This window comes from Cnephaeus nilssonii (genome assembly GCF_951640355.1).
Source record: "Cnephaeus nilssonii genome assembly, chromosome: 10".
NCBI lineage: Eukaryota > Metazoa > Chordata > Mammalia > Chiroptera > Vespertilionidae > Cnephaeus > Cnephaeus nilssonii.
This window is the reverse complement of record NC_137081.1, coordinates 29,081,615-29,104,766: the sequence shown is the minus strand read 5'-3', so window position 1 is coordinate 29,104,766 and position 23,152 is coordinate 29,081,615. Positions and strand designations below refer to the sequence as shown.

The following is a 23,152-nucleotide window of genomic DNA, read 5'->3' as shown; positions in this document are numbered from 1 at the left end:
TCCAGTAAAATTCATACTCCGTGCACAGTATGTTATAGCAACTGCAGCTGTCTGTGTGAATGTTCAAAAGTTCTATCCCTTATTTTCCAAATGTGTTCTGCATTGTCCTGCTTTTTTGTTGTGTGAGTTTTGATAATCAGAGTCAGAGTGGTTACTAGTCAGTCTTTGCACCGCCTCCTGGTGTGGTCTGAAACAGTGCCCGCCCACTTTCTTTCCTCAGCTTCCTTTCTGCCTGGGTCTCAATCCTTGCACTAGCTCGCTCTTTAGAATACTCCCAGCATGATTCCCCACAAGCATCCCTGACCCACCAGCACGGGTGGCCAATTCCCTCGTTTTGCTTGACTCCTGGTTCTGCTCATGCAGTATTCTCCCATGGATGCCTGCTCCTCTGTCTCCCATGTCACCTGCAAACTTCTGCTGGGACTGAATCAGCTTTCCTTCCCTTGAGTTCCAGCTATCACCCAGTATCACTTGTCTTATCTTTAAAACATCATATTTCTTATCTTTGTATATGTCTCTCCCCCCTGGGGGTAAGAGGAAGTGTGTTTTTAAAAAAAATTAATGAATTAACTTATTTATTTAAATATATTTTTATTGATTTCAGAGAGGGAGAGAGGGAAAGAGAGATAGAAACATCAATGATGAGAGAGAATCATTGATCAGCTGCCTCCTGCACAACCCCCCACTGGGGATCAAGCCGACAACCTGGGCATGTGCCCTGACTGGGAATTAAACCATGACCACCTGGTTCATAGGTCGATGCTCAACCACTGAGCCATGACAGTCTGCAGGAAGTGTGTTTTATTAGTAACTTTTATATAACAACTAGAGGCCTGGTGCACGACATTCGTGCACTGGAGGGGCGTCCCTCAGCCTTGCCTGTGCCCTCTCGACAAGACCAAAAGGCGGTTTCGTTTTCTCCTTCCCTTCTCCTCTGACTTCCTTTCTTAACTATGGGAAAATTTCCCTTGCATTTTAGTTGGTTTATTTTTAAACCTTTAACTATAGTTATCCTATATAATAAAAGTGTAGTATGCAAATTGTACCCTTGACCAGGAGGTCATCTAGGAGTTTGACCAGGGGGCGGGGCTGGCCGAGGGAAGGGAGGGAGGCCCCAGACAGTAGATGGCAGCTTCTAGGGACCCTGCCAGTGCATGAATTTCATGTACTGGGCTTCTAGTTTAAATATAAAATGTTACTTAATATGCTTCAATATTATTAAGATGTTGTCTAACAATAATACATAAAGATAGATTTCAGCTTGGGTGAGGAGGCTGACATGGTCCTAAATAGAAACTATTCTGCTAGGGTTTTTCTCTCCATATTAGGAGAAGTGGCCGAGGGGGGTAGAGGGACCTCCCTCTGAGATCCCCATTTATTGGCTGTCACCATAGGAAATTACCAGGACATCTAGGGGCTTCAGTTTTCATTTTCATGAATAACATCTTAGAGGCTGGTCAGTTCAATTACGGTTGGGGTCCCAGATTAGATCTGGCACAAGTTGTGACCATGTTCTTCTGTTGTGTGAGAGCATGGAGCACATTTTCTGGCATGGAGTAGTACGAGCTGTTCCCCTTTATTTCCATCCATGGAGATTTCTCCTCAAGCCATGGGGTGGGAGGGGGGTATCTCTTGTTTAAGTTCCTTTTTTCTGTCCTGCTGCTCTTTGCTCAAACTTCATTCATGTCCATTCAGAGCATTTAGCTTGGTACTAGCCAGTGTCCAGCCTCTAAGTGGCCTTGAAAAGCTGAAGAAGCATGTATTCCATCTCATGCTACCTTCATCTATTAGGCTGTCTCCCATAGCTTTGGAGTCCGGACTCTCATTGAACTTGGGAGACAGAATTCCATTCTGAGGGGTTGCTTCTTCCGATCATTAGGTGACATTATGTGAAAAAAGATATCTTAATATCTAATAAGAATTTACATTTTAGGAGGTGAAAATGACAATTCTCTGAATGTGAAATTTCTAGTCTTAATCTTTTGGAGCATGTAATTGCTTTCCTACTAGTTTGCATAACAGAATACCCTTGTGAGAATAGGTAAAATGGGGTGTCTAGCTGAAGCGTGGCCAGCCTGATCACCTTCATAGAGAGCACACGGATCCCATTCCTAGAAAGGCAGCGGGTTGAAACCGTGCCAGCTTGATAATGAGTTGCCAGCTAACAAAATGTCATTTGAGTGACTGCAATCAGATCTGCCAGGTGCTTTATTTTTCAAACCTCATTTTTAGCTTATCAGGCTGGGGATTTCAGATGCGATTTTAATATCACATAATAAATTGTCAGCCCTGTGTAATCACTGAGATGTTATCTTTCAGTGATGCTGCTAAGTGACAGGCCACATTTACTAAAAAAAAAAAAATAGCAAATTTAAATCTCTCAAAGGCTGGAAATAGTGAGAACGTGGAGCCCTGCAAACATTATGGGAGGCAGCGCTACCATGTAGAGTCACCCGCCAGCATGAAATCACCTGTGTAGGTGACAGCCATGTGTTTCATGATTCTTGGTATAATGGTGGCATTTGGAGATGCCATTTGGATGCTGACCAATACCAGAAGGAATCTCTGGTGAAGAGGGAGATGGTTTGCCTGAGTTCACTGGTCCTTGTCCCTGCCTAATATACTTGAGTTATTATTCTAACCTTATTCATTGAATTAAATTAACCCTGCCACTCTAGAATGTGCCTTAAGTTACTGGTGAAGGAATTTAAAGTGTAGGCATTAGAGGAATTTTACATGGAAATATAAGTAGCAGTTTTTATTTTCATGAATAACCTTAGATGTTCAGGAATTGTTACAGACTAGACTTGGGACAAGTTGCCCATTGTGTATTCATGCGTATTCTTCTCCACTATAGGTCTTCCAGACTATACAAGAAAGGAAGGTTAGGCTTTTTTCCAAATGAAATTTTTTAAAAAGGAAACTGCACGATTTCAAGTGCTGTTTTTTTTTTTCTTTCATATGCTCTACATGTGGGCTGCATTACTGGGATGTGTGGGCTAAAGGCACAGCTGGCATTGCTGCCTTCTGTTTAATGTAGACTTGATGCTATCAGCACTGTGATTAATGTCTGCTGGGAACAGAATCTAAGGTAAGACTTCAATGGTCAGGATTTTAATAGCCATTCAACAGCTATAAAGAAAAAAATACAACTGCAAAGATATGAAGACATCTAGCTCACTAATGAATGCCAATTGCATTTAGATTCTTGGATAAATACAGTGGACAACTGTCATCTTTTATTAACCAGAAAACTTTGCCAGGTTTACTAGAATGGAGACAATTCTTGCATTTAACATGCTCTAGGAGGGGCCTGATCTGCATATCACATTCTTCTTGAGAGTTGTAGCTCCTATGGAATATATTGTCTCCTTTCCCCACATCCTAATCTTGTTACCAGGCCTTTCCTTTGTTATATTCAAAAATATATCTGCCCACCATCGGGATCCCAAGTAGAAGCCTGTCTACCTAACCACAGCTGTCATAACTCTTCATAATCTGTACTTTCCCTAAGAAAAAGTTTAAATCTCCACATTGTTAAAAGTGCAGCCCCTGATATCTGGGAGCTTGTTGGACATTCACAGGTAGGCCTTGGGGTTGTTGGTTATGTGCTCACAGCCTGGCATTGTGTCTCCTGTTGGACATAAGGATGTAAACATTCACATAGAACATTGACATCAGGCATGGTCACTCATAGGCCATAATCAAGTGAGACAAACAAGACCATTTCATAATTTTGTCGAAGTACAGATAAAAATAAAATACTAAACATCTCATTCTCCCATAAATAAATCAAAGGCCAGCTGTGCCTTTACCAATTACAGCTTCAGCCTTGCTCTGCCTGCCCTCTCTATAGATAAGACTTGAGATACTTTAAGTGAAGACTTGAGATACCTAAGTGTAGAAATGCTACATCCTGATGGTGTTCAGAACCTCTTCCACGACCATTCTTCCTCTCCATTATGTTTAGAATCTAGTTATGGGGGGCACTCATGGGGGACCTATGATATTCACCTTGTTTAGGCTAGTGACCTGAGGGATTAATCCGAGGGATCGAAGGACACTGGTAATGAGTCAAGGGCACTGGCTGGTGCAGCATACGGAATTTTTATGAGATTCCTGACATTAAAAATCTTTTCACAAGGCTGCTCATTTAACCTTGCTTTAAATGGCTAATCCATATGTATGAAAGTGTTAATGAACTTGCCTTTAATTAGAAGGGATTTCTGTTCCCTCTGCTCCTGGCTTCCCCTTAAAATTCAAATAGTTCAAAACACATTCTTGACTGAACAGTTGTTGTAAAGGTATGAGATTTACCTACTGGCAGCAGGATGTAGCACAGTCTGTGAGCAAATCATTTCACATCATCTTAGCTGGAAGGAAGGTCAGAAATGGCAACTGTTATCCATTGATGTCACTAACCAGAACATTTCTGAGGATGGCTCTGTTTGAAGCACTAGGCAGTGCCTAACTTTGGGAAATTCTCATTAAGCTGATAGCCATGGAGGTCATGTGGGGACTTATTTAAAACTATTTTTTGTGACTAAGCTACTGCCTCTTATTTTGTTTTGTGGTTGAAAATTATGATCCCGTGGCTAACATTTTTCACACATCTGGAATTGAGACCTGAAATTTGGCATGCCTTGCCTTCTCCCCAGGTGTGATGGAAAGGGGCCTGGGCTTAGGGTTAAGAAGAGGGCTTAGAGTTAAGAAGAGCTGAATTTAAGTCCCAGCTTTATCACTGAACAGCCATGCAATTGGCCTCTGTTAGCCTTGGTTTTTCTTTTCTTTTTTTAAAATGGGGATAAATGTAACAAAGCTCAAGTGAGATGATGCATGTGATCATGCCCTTCACAATCTCTAAGAGGATGATGCCAATGTCAGATACTCCCCTTTTCCTGGGGAAGACCATTGAGAAATTATTAAATATGTGCTCTGATTCTTCTCTTGTGAGGTTCAAGTTTGAAGTTGGACTAAAGGTGGGATCAATTTTCATGGCCATAGCGGGCATTCTTGAATAATGGGTCCAGGTCCTACTTCTTATGGGATTAAAGGATTGTTCGCTGCCTTGGCCCTTGTGATTGATAAATATTTCAGTGCCAGGAGCCGGGCAGAGCTCTTTAACTGGATGGCTCTCAAATCCCTAGAATTCTTGTGAAGTGGGATGCAAGGTTGTTGGATTTCTCCACCCATAACCTCAGAGCTAGTTAAGGATGAAGCTGGGCTGGGATCTGGAGCTTCTGTTATCTTAGATTCAACAGGAAGTGGGGTCAAATTGTGACCCTGACTCACCAGTTGTGAATAGCTGACTGAAAAATGAAACATTTCACCAGATTTCTAAGTGGTACTTGTCTGAATAGCCACCTCGAATGAACACATTAAATTGAGATTCATCAAAACGTTGATTTAGCTCTGTTGACCCAGGTAATGCACTTTATCCATGCTGGCTTCACCCTGAGTAGCTTCCATCTATGAGAACTTCCTATATCGAGACTGTGCTAAGTCCTTGACAAACATTTTCTTTTACTTAACCCAGATAATAGTATTTCTATTGAAGGAGGTGGAGGTGATAAAACCCCCAATGTAACCTACGTCTGTCTGATAATAAAGCTCTTGACCAATAGGCTAGACTTAGCAGGAGCCTAGTTGTGGCCCCCAAGTTATGTGTGATCCTGGATGCTTACTTATGCTTGAGCCAATCACAAGAAGAAGCTTCTAGACTCCCCTTACCTTAGCACAGTTGCTGAGATGGGTGTCTAAGTGGACACCTCAAAGGCAGGTTTGAAAAGTGGCCTTGGTTGTGGTCCTAAGAGTGGCTCTTGACCCATAGTTTCTTACTTCCCAGCACAGAGAAGCACAATGCTGACTTCCAAGGAAATTGAACTGCCTGGCAGTAGGGGGCCCTCTTCTGCTTTTGTTTCATTGCAGATTCAACTGCTTCAAAATTGATGCTGAGGGCAACCTGTGACTGAAACTTAAGGTTTCATTTGACTTTGGTATCTGCTGTATGCACCCAATTAAAGAAACTTCTCTTCCTATGACTCAAATAAGAAATACAGACACAGCCACATGACAAATCACCTTAGGCAGTCTCTCTCTCTCTCTCTCTCTCTCTCTCTCTCTCTCTCTCTCTCTCTTTCTCTCTCTCTCTCTCTCTCTCTCTGTCTTTTTTTGTTAATCCTCACCTGATATTTTTCCCATTGATTTTTAGAGAGAGTAGAAGAGAGGGAGGGAATTGGGTGAAGGGAAGAAAGACAGAGAACGAGAGAGAGAGAGAGAGAGAGAGAGAGAGAGAGAGAGAGAGAGAGAGAGAGAGAGAGATTGATCTGAGAGAGACATATTGATTGGTTGCCTCCTGTGCATGCCCCTGACCGGGGTGGGATTCAAATCTTGACTGGGAATTGAACCTATGACCCTTCAGAGCCTGGGCAGATGCTCTAACCAATGAGAAACACTGACCAGGTTGGCAGTCTTTTTTGATGGGTGCTTTCCACTCTGGAGTCCCCAATGCCTAGTAGCAATCTGACCTTTTTCAAAAATTATTTATTTTATTACCACCTGGGTCTCTGAAAGCCTCCCATGTTGATTATTGCATTGTATTGATGGACTCCTTTGTTGCTGTTTCTTTTTACCTGGCACTGGTGACATCCCTGAACTACTCTTTCCTTTTCATATGTAACTTTTGTAATTCTTTTTAGTTCACTTCCTTGAGATAACTCTGATGACCTCCCCTTTCAACATGACTCCTTCGCACAGGACTAGCTCAGTGTCAATAGGCCTCACAACCCTGGGGATGGAAACACTATGACAATGTGCTGTTCCAGGTGATGTCTGAGCTGTATTGTGACTGGGGGTGACATGCACCCTGAGTCCCAATTAGACAACAAATAATGAGATTTGTCTGTATGTTCTACTTTTTTCTGACCTGCTAGCCTTCAATGTGCTTTGGGTTCTTCATTGATTCAGCTTTGTATAAAAACCTGGGGACAGTGCCCTGCATTTCTTCCATTTCTAAAATCACAGCCATTAATTTTCCATTTGAAAGTACATGATGAAAGTTGCTTCATATACTGAGTGGTTTTACAAAATTGCCTCAGTTTTAATGAAGATTCAGAGCTCTTAGGTTTATCTGAGTGGATTGATAGGCAACCTCTTTTTTATTTCCAGGACATTGTCACTTCAAAGCACTTATTGATTTTGTAGAACAGCATGTCCTTTCGTGTGTAATGAAGGGCCTTCTTATACAATGTCACACTGTTCCACTTAAAACCCCATTTTATTTTATAGGGGTTGCCTAGGCAGATCCTTAGCTGTTTGGACTGACGTCTTAGTGATATGTTGATAATTACCAGGGTCATGTTTCATTTTTTTTTCTCTACCAGATAGTTTCTAATGATATAGATCAGAGTAAAGGTCCCAAGTCATTGGTAAAAGTGTTTATTTTAGTTTGGGTAAGCCCAACTGAAAGCAAGGAATGTATAGTGCCTGGCTGTATGATTTTGGTATGATTCTTCTTTATTCACAATCTCCTAAGAATACATTTCCTTCTAGTTCTCTGATGCCTACAAGTTTATATCTTTGGCTTTATTCCTTTAGGGTAGGCATTGTCTCTTGTAATTAAACCTTCATATATCAGTTAGTTCTTGCTATAACAAACCACTTCAAAACTTAGTGGCTTGATATGACCATTTATTGCTTATAATTCTATGGTTGATAATTTAGGCAGGGCTTTACTGGGCTATCTCTTCTCTGCTCCGTGTGGTGTTGGGCATATTCACTTATACTTTTGTAGTCATCTAGATACTGGCTGGTCCTGGATGGCCTCACTCGCGTGCCTGGTAGTTGGCTGGAGTGATGGGGAAACTAGGCCACACATCTCTCATCATCCAGCAGACCAGTCTGGACTTCTTCACATGGAAGCTGGGTTCCAAAAGCAGCAAGAAAGGACAAGACCCAATACACACACTTTAAAAAAATATATTTTTATTGATTTCAGAGAGGAAGGGGGAGGGAGAAAGATAGAAACATCAATGATGAGAGAGAATCATTGATCTGTTGCCTCCTGCAGGCCCCACACTGGGGATCGAGGCCACAACCCAGGCATATGCCCTGACTGGGAATAGAACCACGACCTCCTGGTTCATAGCTTGACACTCAACCACTGAGCCATGCTGGCTGGGGCCCAATACATACTCTTTTTAAAGATACTTCTTCTTTTATGTTTGCTACTGTCTCATTGTCATAAGCAAGTCACAGGGCAAGCCCATAGGCTCCATTTCTTGATGGGAAGAGCTACAAAGAATTTGTGGCCATTTTTTTTCAGTCTATCACAGTTTAAAACTTAAATATGTGAAGAATGTAAATGAGTTTGTATATACACACGCACACACATATACATATATACAAATATGAGAGATCGAGAAGAAGGAAAGTTGAAAAACAAAAAGTGTATAGGCATCAATTGCTTGAGGGAAAAGAGATGAGGCCCCACTGTACTTGCTACTCAAGTGATAAGGAATGTCTGTGAGTCAACAGCTTTTCTCACTTCATAAAATTCTGTGTAGATTGAACCTCATCCCTGCTTATTTCAAGGAGGTTTTATTTTCCACTTTAGATTATTAATGTACATAGTATACTAGGATCTTAAGTCAATAAACAAAACATACACTTTGATCTTCCACTCCATTATGACCTCTTAAATTAAGATATGTCTCATTTTTAGGCATCTTTAATGTTTATTCAGTAGAAGCAATAGGATGAGAATCCAGGATTTACTTGAATACTTGAGTTCTGACTCCAATTTATTTGCACTTTGAAATTTTCTTTGCAATGCATTTGCCTCAAGGTGCACTTCCGGTAGTTAATTTTAGCTTTAGCTGAAGTCCTGACTGAGTCAGCTTCAGCACTTATGAGTTTGCAGCCCTTAAGGATGGTTGCCAAGTGGGAGATAGGTGCTTCTAAAAATGTTCCTGAGTGACTATGAGAACTTTGCTTGGTGTTTAACAATCTTTATGATTCAGCGTATTTCCTTGAGAATGGCAATGACTAGTAGGGAGTTAGAGGACTGCACTTTTGCATTGTGCCTTTGAATGTCCCAGTGACATGAGGGTGAAAATACGCCCCCCCTTCTCTGCCCTAGAGGGAGGGGAGGGATCTATGGTCTGCATTGCATATTCCATGCACCAAAATTTTCTGGAAAAAAAACAGTCACAATGTTTTGTCTTCCATCACACAAGTCCTTTGGTACCAAACTATTTATCCATGAGGATGCCTTTTGTCACTAGAAAATAGCACAACTTTGTTAGATCACATTTCTGGATTGTTGGTTTGTAAAATTATTATTGTAGATTGTCTAAACTGTGCTCACCAATCTGAACTTAAGCTTATTTCTTCTCATTCCGAGTGGGAGTATATGACTTGCAGTCATACAGGGAGGATTATAAATGTCACTTCCATACCCTTACGTTTCCTCATTTTGGCCTTTCTTTTCCGATTTGGCATTTGCTGTCATCTTAAGATTTCTTTGCATTCCTTTTCCCCCTTAAGCAAACTCCACCCAAGAGGAGTGTAGTTTCATTTAGTCCATGTGTCTGTGACTGGCAGGCCCTTTGTGTGCTTCACTGTTGGTTTATTTCTATGCCTGTGATGGGTACATGTTCTGACTGCTTGTTTTACTGTTGGTTTATTGATATGCTGAGGGGAAGCCATGGCTATTAAAAACATTCCCATGCCAGCCCTGGGTAGCTCAGATGGTTAGAGTGTCATCCCTATACACCAAGGTTGTGGTTTCAATCCCTGGTCAGGGCACATAGAAATATCAGCTAATGAATGCATAAATAAGTGGAACAGCAAATCTCTCTCCCTCTCCCTCTCCCTCTCCCTCTCCCTCTCCCTCTCCCTCTCCCTCTCCCTCTCCCTCTCCCTCTCCCTCTCCCTCTCCCTCTCCCTCTCCCTCTTCCTCTCTCACTTATAAAAACAACAACCCAAACATTACCGTCCCATATCTAGCACTTGCCATAGGTAATTGCTACCATTTCCCTGCATCAGAAGTTGTGGGAGATGTTGCATTCTTTGCTAATCTGCTGCTCAAATTTAAGTGTGCATCATAATCAGGTAGAGGGTTATTAAGATCTCAGAGTTTTAGGCCCCGCCCACAGTTTCTGATTCAGTAGGTCTTGCGCAGGGCCTGGGAACTTGCATTTCTAACAAGTTTCCTGGTGATGCTGTTGCTACTGGTCCACAGGTCATACTGTGAGACCCACTGGTCTAGTGGGATGAACACAGACACAAGCCCTTTCGAGGGCAAACACCTCAAAAGAACATACTGTGATAATTGGATAAGGGGTAATTAAAATCAAATTTAACAAATAGTTTGTAAAATAAATTAAAGGAATGACATATTTTAGAACTTTTTTTTTTCTCTCTCTCTCTCAAAAGTGCTGTAATAGAATCTTAAACTTTGATTTTGCCCCAATACTCTTCTGTTGCCTGTGGTGGGCTCTGTGTCCATGTAGATGCATTTTGTACTGAAAACCCCTAGAATGTGAGGGCTCTAACTTATATTTTCTTTTCCAAATCTGCTCATCATCCTTCTTACCTTGACTATAAACCAAGCCAGTTTCCCATATGTATATACTAGTAAACATGTTAATCAATTGAGCTTATGGGATTATTTCATTAAAGCATCTTACTTATTGTTTATAAGTAAGCACACACACCACAATAATCTTTAAAATCAACTTGTAAAATATTATCTTGTCATTGTACTTAATCTTGAATCTGGGTGCTTTTGTTATGATGTTGCAAGCATTTGCATTTTTAAATGTAATTTTTATAGAGTTAGTAAGAAAAATAGACCTTGTTATAATGGAAAATTTTAACTGCAGCTTAGAGGTAAATTTGTTTGTAAGCCATAAACAAATATATGAATGTTAAGTTTTATTATTAAAGCAAATGACATTTCTTCTTTACGAATTTGCATTCTGGTGCTCTATAGTTCCCTTTTGTAAAACAAATCTTTATATTTAAATACATCCATCTTTCGTTAAACTCTTGAGTAACCTTTTCTTTCCCTTTCTTTTAGCCGGTATAGATCATAGGTAGAATCCACCCTCTAGTGGCCAAAAGAATCATGAAAAAAGGACATTTATACGACAAGGCTAGAAAGTCGTATGAAGAGATTGATTTTTTCCTGGGGCTCAACCTTGTTCTGGAGGCAAATCCAGTTGGCATTTTACATTTATTTGGATGATCATTTGGCATCTTTCTCCTTTAAATGGCCCCAGTAGATGCATTATGTCCGTTTTTGCACAGCCTCAGAGCCCCAGTGATTAGTACAGTGCCTGGCACATAGTGGGTGTTTAACAACTATTTACTGAATTAAAAAATGAGTCGATGGATGAGGCAAACAGCAGACCCAGGGGATCGCCAGCCTTCCCTCGTGACTAGTGAAGGCAGCAGTCTTTGCAGCGATAGAGAACCATCACCTGAACACTTGGGATAGGACTTAGAGTCAGTTCTCCATTATCCACCCATCCTTTCAGCTGCCCAGGGAGGGAGGTGAAATTTGTAGATGGCTCGGTTGGAGAACCTAAAACTTTATTTTAGCCTCTAGTTTACTCTCCTTTCAACTTAATGTTTATGAGAACCACAACAATGGAAATATTGACTGATTTGGGTCATTTCACATATATTTCCTCTCTGGCCACAATGCCCCTCACAATGAAAGGATAAGAAATTAGGGAGCAAAAGAAGCAATATCAGCAGTCACCATTCCACACATACCAACTAATGCTCTGTGTTCCTTTGCACAGCTTCCTCATGTCCATAGGTGGTCTCTCTATTTGTGTGTGTGTGAGTGTGTGTGTGTGTGTGTGTAACAGGAGAGTGTAGTTATCCCACAGAAGCCTGTAAGATCTCACTCAGTACATAGGTCAATTTAGAGCAGAGCATCTGCATGCTTGATAGGATTAAATTGAGCAGGCATGCTTGATACATTTTTTCCCTGTTCTTAAAACAATTCCTATTGTGAACACACCAGCAAAGAGACAGAATGCGATGGACACACACACACACACACACACACACACACAGTTTCCTCTGCAGCAAAACTTTCTGTTCAGTAAAATGAATGTGCTGCCTGGGACAGTGCAGTGCTGAAGGGCTCTGTGGCGATCAGTGAGTTTAGCCAGAATTTGGAAGCTCACAGACAATCATAGTGTTATAATAGCACTATTTTCTCATTGTCCACTTTAACTACGATGGGTGAGGTGTTTGGAAGACTTGATTTCCTGGGGACTGGCGTAGACTTGAATCAGGGAGTCTTGGGTTCTCACATTTATCCATTCAACCGGAAATGAGGGAACCATCTGTGGAGATGCAACACAGTCTTAAAGATAATGCTCCCCCTTTCTCCACTCATCGGATCTTAAAGTGAAACAGCAAAAAAACTCCCACCAAACAAAACTCCCCACATGCTTCACATTCACTCTCACCTTGAATTAGGTCTGAGCTAGGGGAGTGAGCAGCCTGGCCTGGACACACACACACCAGTGTTTTTGGGAGGTCCTTCTAGCTTGCTTTTCCTGAGGTAGTGCGATGTGCAGGGAGGCCCCTAGGGTGATACAAAGATGACTTGTCCCAATTTGTCACACAGAGTGTGAAAGCCATGTGGTTAGAGCTAGAGTCATGGAGTTTGGGGTTTTTCAGAGTGGGATGTGATGGACGAGGGGCAGAAGAGCTCTGGAGTAAACCCAGTGTGGGGCAGAGCCTGTCTTGTATTGGTATGAATGTTTCAATGATGTTGTCTTGGGACAGTGTTGAGAGAATAGAAATCAAGGGCCTCGAAACCTGGAGGCAGCAGTCTGTGCTATTTGGTCATGGTGGTCCTACCAAACTAATACTCTCGGTAATGCATTTGGGGGACAACCTAGGACAGTAGGAAGAACACACAGGATCAACTGTGTGGCCTTGAGCACGTTTCTTTACCACTCTGACTCTTAATTCCTCACGTGTAAATTGGGACTAGTCATGGCTATGATTTTTTCATGGGGATTAAACAAGTTAACACACACAAAAGGCCTGATATAAGCAGATGCTGCTAACTTGCTCGAAGTCCTTGCAGGTGAAGACTCTGCCATTTAGCTTTGTACCCCTGGTACCTGGAAGTTCCAGGCACATCACAGGCACATCTTAAATGTGTATTGATTTAATCAATGGCATTTTGGGTGCTGAGCCACTATTATTTGAGTGTCTTTTCTGTACCGGATACTGTGGGTACAGCTGTGAACACCACAATTATGGCCTCTGCCTTTAAGCTTATTTTCTAGCTGAAGAAGAGAAATAATAAGCAATTAAAGCACTAAGCTAGAAATATGATTTCAGGCAGTTATAAGTGCCATGATGGAAGTCAATTGAGTGTGGTGATGAGTAACTGGTGGGGGAAGCTACTTTGGATGGTATTGTCAGAAAATTATCTGAAGATGTTTTATTCTGTTTATTGATACAGGTGTGCTTTTTTGGTGACTTAAATTCCTCTGTTGCTCTTACGAAAAGATTTTTCCTAATGGTGAACAAGTTTTGGTACAATCTTCTCTTGATATACCCAGTGGTTCTATTCTAGGAAAACTCAGTGGATCTTAAAAACTGTGCTGTACATGTGAAGCAGTTGTGTTTTTGACCTGAAATGTGATCCACAGGATTTTCACCTATGTGGATGTCCAATGGGACCATCCACAGTTGAGGATGCCGGAGCGTTTTCTATTGTGGAGGGGAATCTTGACAATGCATAATGTTTAATATCTCTGGCCCAAACCAACTAAATTCCAGTAGAACCCTTCAATTACTATAATAACCAGCCCCCCCCCCCAATCTCCAAAGTACCCTCAAAAGAACAGCACAGCCCCCATTGACAGCCATGGTTTTAAAGGTCTCAGTGACCTCTCAGTCTTGTCATCTAGTTGTTATTCTCACTCTCTGGAACCTTTGACACCATAAACTAGGCCTCCTTGGTCTCCTCTCCTCTCCTGGCTTCCAAGGCATTGCCCTCCTTGGTCTTTCCTCTTCTCTTTGGCTCCATCCCTGCCCAGTTCTCCTGACGTGACTTCTTGTTCTTTACCTGCCCATCCATGTAGATCTGACCTTCTTCTTTCCTCTCCATGTTTTTCTTTGAGGAAAACTTCACCACTTCTAGGCAACTAAACTGTCAAAGTGCTGCTTCTATGCTATTGGAGTACATTTGTTTCCAACTGAACTGGGACCTCTGTAAGTGGCCCCAAGTTAAACATGTCCAACTGGTCAACTTTCTCGAACACCTGTTATTTCTTTGGACATATCTATTTGTGGTAATGGCAGCATCATTCACTCACTCAACCTAAGCATGTCAGCCATCTGGACCACTCTGTCTCACTCCCACATCCTGCCACTTGCTATGTTTTGTCAATTCTAAGGAAGTGATTGGAGCTGAATATTCAGGAGAAGTCATGCACAAATCAGAGTGGTGGTGATGAAAGTCAGTGCCCTGGGAAGAGCCACTCCGATTCCATGCTTCTGATCTTTTATTTTATTTTTAAAATGTTCTTTGGGCTAGGTCAGTGGTTGGCAAACTGCGGCTCGTGAGCCACATGCGGCTCTTTGGCCCCTTGAGTTTTTAGCAAAGGTCAGCTTAGGAGTACCCTAATTAAGTTAATAACAATGTACCTACCTGTATAGTTTAAGTTTAAAAAATTTGGCTCTCAAAAGAAATTTCAATCGTTGTACTGTTGATATTTGGCTCTGTTGACTAATGAGTTTGCGGACCACTGGGCTAGGTTAATTTTTCTAGACCCTGGGCTTATTACCCTGAGCTAATTTGTTTTTCCAAATTAATTACCAGCAGGGGCGGCAGCCTCATTTTTGCAGAATCCTTCTCTTTTGGAAGGATGGCCTTTTTCATTCAAACAGTCCAACTTAGGTCTTTTGGCACAAAGTTTAAAGGGTGCCTTGACATTTCCATAAAGACATTTAAATGTTACTGTCTCTGAAGAAACAGTTTTAGCATATGAAACCTTTATCTTTTTCCCCCCTCCCAGGAATAAAAGCATCACCAGCTTAATTATCTCTGTAAAATAACTTCCTCATTTGCTTAGCACGTTGCTAGTAGAAAAAGATAGTGATACTGTTTTACAAAAACAAAAAATGCTTATAGATGATTTCATGAAATTTTCTTTTGATTTTTGTCTCTGTAAATAGCACCTCAATTCAGAGGCCAAAATGCATATAGGGTTATATGTGCTCCTTCCCAGTTGATTTTTAAAACATCTTCTATGAGAGCAAATACAATGGAAAAGATGCTGCTTGTGGTTGTTTCTCCACATGGAGAAGAAGCCAGAAAACACACATAATAAAATCATGTATCGTGACACACATAATAAAATCCTATAACATGAACTCTACTCTGTTGACATATTTTAAGTTTATAGTCCAGTATTATTAACTGTATGCACATTGTTGTACAACATAGCTCTAGGACATTTTCATTTTGCATAAATTAAACTCTATACCCATTGAGCATCCACTCTCAATATCCCTTTCCCCAGCCCTTGGCAATCACCATTTTTCTCTGCTTTTATGAGTTCAGTTACTTGAGAATCATGAAGTATTTGTCCTTCTGTGACTGGCTTATTTCACTTAGCATAAGGCCTCAAGGTTCATCCATGTTATAGCATAGCAGGATTTACTTCTTTTCAAAGACTGAATGATATTCCATTGTATGAATATGCCCTTTTTCTTTATTTACATGCCTGTTGATGGATATTTAGGTTATTTCCGCCTCTTGGCTATTGTGAATGATGCTGCAGTGAACATGGGAATGCAAATATATCTTTGAGATTCTGTTTTCAAGTCTTTTGGATAAGTACCCAGAAGTGGGATTGTAGATTATATGGTAGTTCTATTTTTAATATTTTGAGGACTCTACATACTGATTTCCAAAGCAGCTGCACTATTTTACATTCTCACCAACAGTGCACAGGGTTCCAGTTTCTCCACATCCTTGCCAACATGTGTACACACACACACACACACACACACACACACACACACACAGACACACACACACGCACACACACATTTATAATGGCCCTTCTAGTTGTGGCGACCAAAAATATATCCAAAAACTGCCAAAGTCTTCTGGGGGACAAAATTGCTGTTAATTGCGTAACTCTGATCTAGATGAAGAAAACAGTCTGATGAAGAGTAATGGGCCCCAGCCAGTTTGGCTCAGTGGATAGAGCGTCAGCCCATGGACTGAAGGGTTCCACGTTCAATTCTGGTCAAGGACATGTACCTCAGTTGCAGGCTCAATCCCCAGGCATGTTCAGGGTGCATGCCGGAGGCAACCAATAAATGTGTCTGTCTCCCTCACATCAGAGTTTCTCGCTCTCTGTCTCTTCCCCCTCCCTTCCACTCTCTCTAAAAATCAATGGAAAAATATCCTCGGGTGAGGGTTAACAACAACAAAAAATCCAAGCTTTGAAAAAAAAAAAAGAGGAATGCAAAATATTTCCCTAAAACTACAAAAAGGGTGAGGTAGAAGAATTGAGAACCATGGTCTATTTGTCTTAAGTAGGTCAAGGTCTCCTCAAAGGAGTCTTTATCACCACCTAAGTTTGGAAAGCAGTTCAAAAAGCAACTGAAATGGCCAATGCTTGAAAAATGCTCGGTTAACAATGCCAATATGAGCTTAACCTACTGTGATGGGCACAAGAAGCAAAACAGTTCAACACTTCAGCAGGGCCTAAGGGGACTTTCTGAGTTTGAGGGCTGGCTAGGAGTTGGAAAGCTGGAAACAAGCTAGAGGTTCTAGTTCCCACTTGAGCAAGGGTTTATTTTTTCTGCTTATCTGGATTCAGAACCGACACAGGCAGGGTGATTTTTGAGAGGACTCACATGTTTCTCATTGTTTGGATAGGGCCAGACAAAAACGATCCAGTTTCATTGCAAATTGGCAGTAACACATGTTTTTGAAAGTTAAAAACAGCATAACACTCATGAGTGAATCTCAAAGAATGTTATCTTCTTGTCCTTTGGAATAAACACCTGTTTTGAGACTAGGAGGGTAGGAACCATCTTTGATTAAGAAATTGTTAGTTCTCTTTTTTTCATTGCTAAGATTATATTTTTAATAATTAAAAAATTGAGCACAATTAAAAATATTATAATGTGGATAATCGTAACTTTAAATAAACAACAACAAAAAAGATAGCCCACATTTCCTCAGGAATTTCAGTTAAGCCTGCTTAGCTGAGTTTGTTTCCTGACTTGAAATGCAAAGCAAATACATTGATCCTTTTCTCCTTTAATAGAATTCTCTTTAGTTAGATATATTTTTTGAATTGATTGGAGGAAAAATGTGTTCTACATCCTTGAGAGGAGATGGAAGTCCTGCTGCTATCAGTGTCCTGTGGCCACAACACATATATTCAGCAACCATCAGTGCCCCTGAACACGATGTAATAAGGAGACCATCTGACAGATAAATGGATAACTCCTTTTTTTTTTTTTAAGAATATAGAGTTGCAGTCAAGAGATCAGGGTTCTTTTTTTTTTTATTTCAGAGAGTAAGGGAGAGGGAGAGAGAGAGAGAAACATCAGTGATAAGAGAGAATCATCAATTGACTGCCTCCCGCATGCCCCCTACTGGGGATCGAGCTCACAACCCAGGACATATGCCCCAGCCAGGAATCCAACCATGACCTCCTGGTTCATGGGTCGATGCTCAACCACTGAGCCACGCCAGCTGTGCTGAAAATAATATTTTCACTTACCGATGAATGTTCTCCTCTTGAGAGAAATGAGCACTGAGTCAAGACTATGTCTCTGTGAAAAGACTTTATTGGGGAATTTTGTTCTCTGGTTTGAATTCATTCATTCATCAAACAAAGCAATTCCTCATGATCAAACATGCAACAATCAGAGCACAGCAGGATACACTTTCAAAAGGAAAACACGCTTCCCACTGCTTGTGAGTTCTGATGTATGTGTCTGGAGTGTCAGAGATAACTTCTTTTAATCTGGGGATCGTGAAGGAGGGTGCTAAGAACAGACTCTTCATAGCCTTCCCGGAAATCTTCATTTCAGTTATACCCCAAGAGACCCGCTCCTACATCCCATCTGTCTGTGCCCCACTTTCCTGGGAACCCCCAGGTGCCTCCCTGGCAGGCTGGTCCGGAGTGGGTGGAAATGGGACACACTTGACAGCAGTCTTTTCTCTCTGTCCCTCAGGTTACCACGGCCTCTACTGCGAGGAAGAGTACAATGAGTGCCTCTCTGCCCCGTGTCTGAACGCGGCCACCTGCAGGGACCTCGTAAATGGCTATGAGTGCGTGTGCCTGTCCGAATACAAAGGTGAGCGGCCCTTGGGTCTTCTTGGGCCAGATTAGCTGTACGTGACCTCACAGATTTCTCAACTTAAATGGATAAACCTCTCATTGGAGCACAAATTGTTTCGAATAAAAATCAAGTAGTGGTGGTCGTGGTGGTGGTGGTGGGATGATTTATGGGGCCAAGGAGACCACTTGGCAAGTCTCAGGTTTTCTGTTAATAAACTGAAAAATCTCTCTCCTGTTCTTTGCTTCTACATCCTCACCTCTTTGTGGAATATGCAAAAAGCCAAGGACAAGGATTGCTAGTAAGTGGGCCATCAGGCATAGATCTGAGGACACGGCTGTGGAAACGGTGGGAGAAGGGAGCAGCTAGCTCAGTGCTTGCTGGGCAAAGTTAGGATGTTGTGCTTTTGGGTGGAGGAGACAGGTGGAACCTCACGTATTGGCATATAAGTGAATTCTTATTAAATGATTCAGTTGGGAGGGAAATGTTAGTTCATTTGAGTGAACGCCTGACAAAGTCACTCTGGAAAAACATTTGACACCGACCGAGTGTTTTTAATGTGTAGACTCTGTTCTAAGTCCTTCTGTGCATTAACTCATAAATCCTCACTCTCACCCTGTGAGGTGGTAGATAATGGTATCCCTCATGAACCCGGCCAGCATGGTCCCTGAAGCCCTTGCATCTGTTTCTCACATGGGCTCGGGCCACAGTTGTTGGATGGTGTGGTTTCATGGGAGCCCAGATACCCTCAGACAGCACTGGGCCAGGAAAGTCTGTTTATCAGCAGCTGCCCACATTTCTCTAAGCCACAACTTCAGGGGTGGGTTTAGATTTTTGTAATGCTTTCATGGGCTCTATTTATAACCATTTCACGTAACCTCTTGCTCCCTCCACTGCTTACTTGATTGATACCACCCATCTGCCTGGCGACCTTGCATGGCAGCCCCTGTTGCTTCTCTGTGGATGGGCCACAGGGATGAACTTGATCCAACCCCTGGATAGAAGGGCTGAAGCTGGGCCAAGTCTATGCACTGTGTTTGGCAGAATTGATGCTTCTTGGCCTGTTATGCCCATTTAGAGCTAGACTCCACGGACTTCCACAAGGGCTGATGTGCTGGGTTTATCCACATGGCTTCTGAGTTCTAGGTTTGTCAGAGCATTAGAAAATAAGAGTGCTGGGAAGAGGAATAAATGAGCAATTAATCCGGAGACCTAAGTGACTCTTCCCAGTCATGCCACTGGCTTCCTGATGAACCTGGATAAATCTCTTAAACTGACTGGCCTTTATCTTGCCTGGATAAAGTAAGGACAGGCATGTTTACAGATATCTTGAGATTCTTAAATGACAAAATTGGTAGTGGTGGATGTAGTTCAAAAATTTAAAATTCCAAAACTCTTTAGTTTATGATAGAGTGTATGATAAAACTTTATGAAGCAAATTTCATCATTATAAATGACAAAGTCATTACTAGGGTATATTCTGAACATGCCCCTAACATTCCCCTCATTGAGGTATTGCTCATGTCATTGTGACTACGAAGCAAAAAATACAATTGCACAGTGATTGACTAGTGTCTCTACAAATTTATAGACTGTGACTTGTTCACCTCCCCCTTTCATTTTTCTCAGTGGGTATTTCCAACTTTTCCCACTTATCCCAAGCTCCATAGTAAATCACTCACCCATAGTAATTCAACTACTTGCATCTTCATGGCATAAAAGAAAGGTTATCATTTGTAAACATTTTCAAATTTATCTAATTTTCCACATTCTATGGTAGTGGTTCTCAAACTTAAGTTTATATCAGAGTCTGCTGGCGGACTTGTTAAAACAGACTGCTGTGCCTCACCCCTAGAGTTCCTGATTTAGTGTACCTAGGGTGGGGCCCAAGAATTTGAGTTTCTGGTAACTTCTCAGGTGATTTTGCTGTGCTGGCCCATGCACCTACAAACTTCCCTGCAATCACAACCACTAAAACCTTATTCTCTTCCACGTTAGGTGATCATGGCTCCTCATCCTGCTCAAGGTTAAGCCTTCCATGTATGTTCTAAATCCCTTCCTGTCTACCTTTCTGTGACCTCTTCCCTCAATTACCGATTCTGCTGGGGATGCTTCAAGGAGGTAGACGACCCTGAAGGGGATATCAAACACATCTGAGGGTTTGGGTTCTTAAGAAAAGGATGCAGGTGCTGGGTGCCTTTGCATACAGCAGGGTTAGGGGACAGGGTTCTGAGGAGAATGGAGGATTCAATGACCAGCTGAGCCCAAAGGACCCCTCAGCCCGTGGAGAGGCCATACATGCTGTGAATGTGCTACACGTTACTCAATGAGGTAGAGGGCTCTGACTGAGTAGATACTGGCTGTCCTTAAGGAGGATTGCATAGTGGGGCTGAACTGGTCCTTTCTTTTTTGTGTGGCTAGTAGAGAATGGTCTCCTGTTCATACCTGGAGAACCCCAAACAGGGAAGCCTCTACCCCAAGCCTTAGGACACTGTTGGCTGGCCCATCCAGGACTGGAGGAGAATCCCCTGTGTCATCTGTCTCTGCCTGGCATTGCCAACTTCCAGTCTGGCCAGTACAGGAAGCCTGGACCAGCAACCCAAAGAGGGGAAAAATCTAGGAAATATAAACAAAATTGCAATAATAACAACACTAAACACTCAAGAGAGGAAGTGAAAAGACTGATGTATGCTACTCAACATTAAATTTAGATCTGGGAAAGCAAAAGGAGGAACTAATTCACGTTAGAAGTAAAAGCAAGAGGAAATAGAAACCATGAGTTGAAAGATAGGAAATGTGGAGAAAAGATTCAAGAGCTCTGCTTCCGTCTGAGTGATGGGCGCTCCAGAAGAAGGAGGAAGGAAACATGGATATGAAACCAGAATGGACCCATTACTAGAAGGAGAAGTCTATGAGCAGAAGACCTTTGACGTTTTCAAATAGAATGGGCTTCCTCAGTGCCAGAGGATTAATGAAGGGGAAGACGCACAATTTGAGATTTCCTGGTGGAATTTCCAAATCCCAGGATAAAGAGGATTGTTTTTATAAGGGAATACATATTACATACAAAAGAAAGAGAATCAAACCAGCCTTGGACTGATCTTCTCTGTAATGAAACTAAATAATAGTGAAGAAGTGTTAAAGGGTCATTGATGTTTGAGGGCTAAAGAAAGACATTTTGTACACTTCAGGATACAGAAAATATAACACCCTCTCTCAGAAAATTATTTTAAAAGTATTCTCAGTAACTAAATCAGAACAAAGATAGCCAGATAGAGGAAAGTAGAGAGCAAGAGGAATAGGGTTGAGAAGACTGCTTTAAATGCAGAGAAAAACTTAAAGAGATGATATTGACGTGATTGTGAGTGATAATTCAATGGTGAAGAAAAGTCTTTTGAAAAATAGGTTTATCTTTATATTGATTAGTATTGCTGCATAATGAGTTAGTACAAGGTCATGGTTTGAAACAACACCCTTTTATTATTTAGCAGTTTTGTTCATCTAAGACTGGCTTAATAGACTCCCTGCTCAGGATCTCACAAGTTAACTGGGCTGAGTTGTCATCTGAGGCTTGAATAAAGAAGGGTCAACTTTCATGTCCCCTTGCATTGTTGGCCGAATTCATATCCTTGTGGCTGTAGAATTGATGATTGCTTGCTTCTTGAAAGTCAACAGTTATGAGAGAGAGTCTGCTTCTTCATGTATCTAACTTTAGGAGAGGCCTGCACCCTCTTACTGTCTCACCTGATTAGGCCAGGCCCACCTATGATTAACTCAAAGTCAACTGATTAGGACCTTAACTGCATCTTCAAAATTTCTTTCTTAACTTTTGCAATATGCTATTGGCTAGAAGCTCATGCTCAAGGGAAGGAAAATATACAAAAGCATGACTTATTAGGGGTCACTCTAAAGTATATCTATAATACCTCTTATTAAGGAAAAATTAAAATGACCACACTAAAGTTTCATATAATTTTAACCAAATCTATGTGTTAAAGGGAATGGGGGTAGGAAATATTAGAAGACATACAAGTGTGTTAAATATGTCATCCCAGTGGGCAGGTAAATTGATTATTTAACTTTGGTTAATTTATAGAGACATTTAGGTTCAGGTTTAAATAAGACTGCTGGAAAGAGGAAGGTAAACCCTAGAAAAATAGCAATAAATAGAACTTCTAAACTAAGAGTGATAGGGAAGTGGTGGTGGTGGTGTACAGGGATTAAAAGAGAAGCAGAAAGAGCTAAATCAGGCTCTCCAATTCAGAGGAAGAATGAGTGAGGGGAGGAGAGAGGTCACAAGATCCTGTGCCTTTCTCTCCTTGAAGAATGTACATTCTCTCATTTTTTGGAAGCATTTCACCTGATATATACTTACATATAAGATGTATGTATAAACTTAGGAAACTATCAGATGGGTGGGCTTTAGTTCCTAACTAGTTAGAACTTGCATAGGTGGTGTGTTGGTGGGGAGGGTTGGGACTTTAACTTCTTATTTTCCATATGCAGTTTTAAGTGATGAGCTTTACTGTTAAAAATTAAATAAATGAAGATGATAACTGCCTAAAAAGAATGGATATAATAGGAAGTCAGGCAACTATAGCTAAGAACATTTTGCAAAAGGAAATCAATGAGTGGAACTTCTGCCAGATGTTAAAACCCATTTAAATGCTCCAATTATTATTACATTCCTGTGTTACAGGTGCAAGATTGGACAGCTGACCCAAATTGAGGAATGGTCGATAATAATAGACATATAAAAATGTGTGACTCTTGAAGAGGACTTGCT

At 41.4% G+C, this 23,152-nt stretch overlaps 1 protein-coding gene across 1 annotated transcript in view; it reads left to right on the top strand.

The window, feature by feature from the left end:
• Positions 1–23,152, top strand: part of DNER (delta/notch like EGF repeat containing) — a gene marked incomplete at both ends in the record, with an annotated part of 225,236 nt that overhangs the window by 170,758 nt on the left and 31,326 nt on the right. The window contains one exon of the mRNA XM_079782988.1: positions 18,262–18,384. Within this exon, the coding sequence (XP_079639114.1) occupies positions 18,262–18,384 (123 nt within the window). The remainder of the gene's footprint in view (positions 1–18,261; positions 18,385–23,152) is intronic.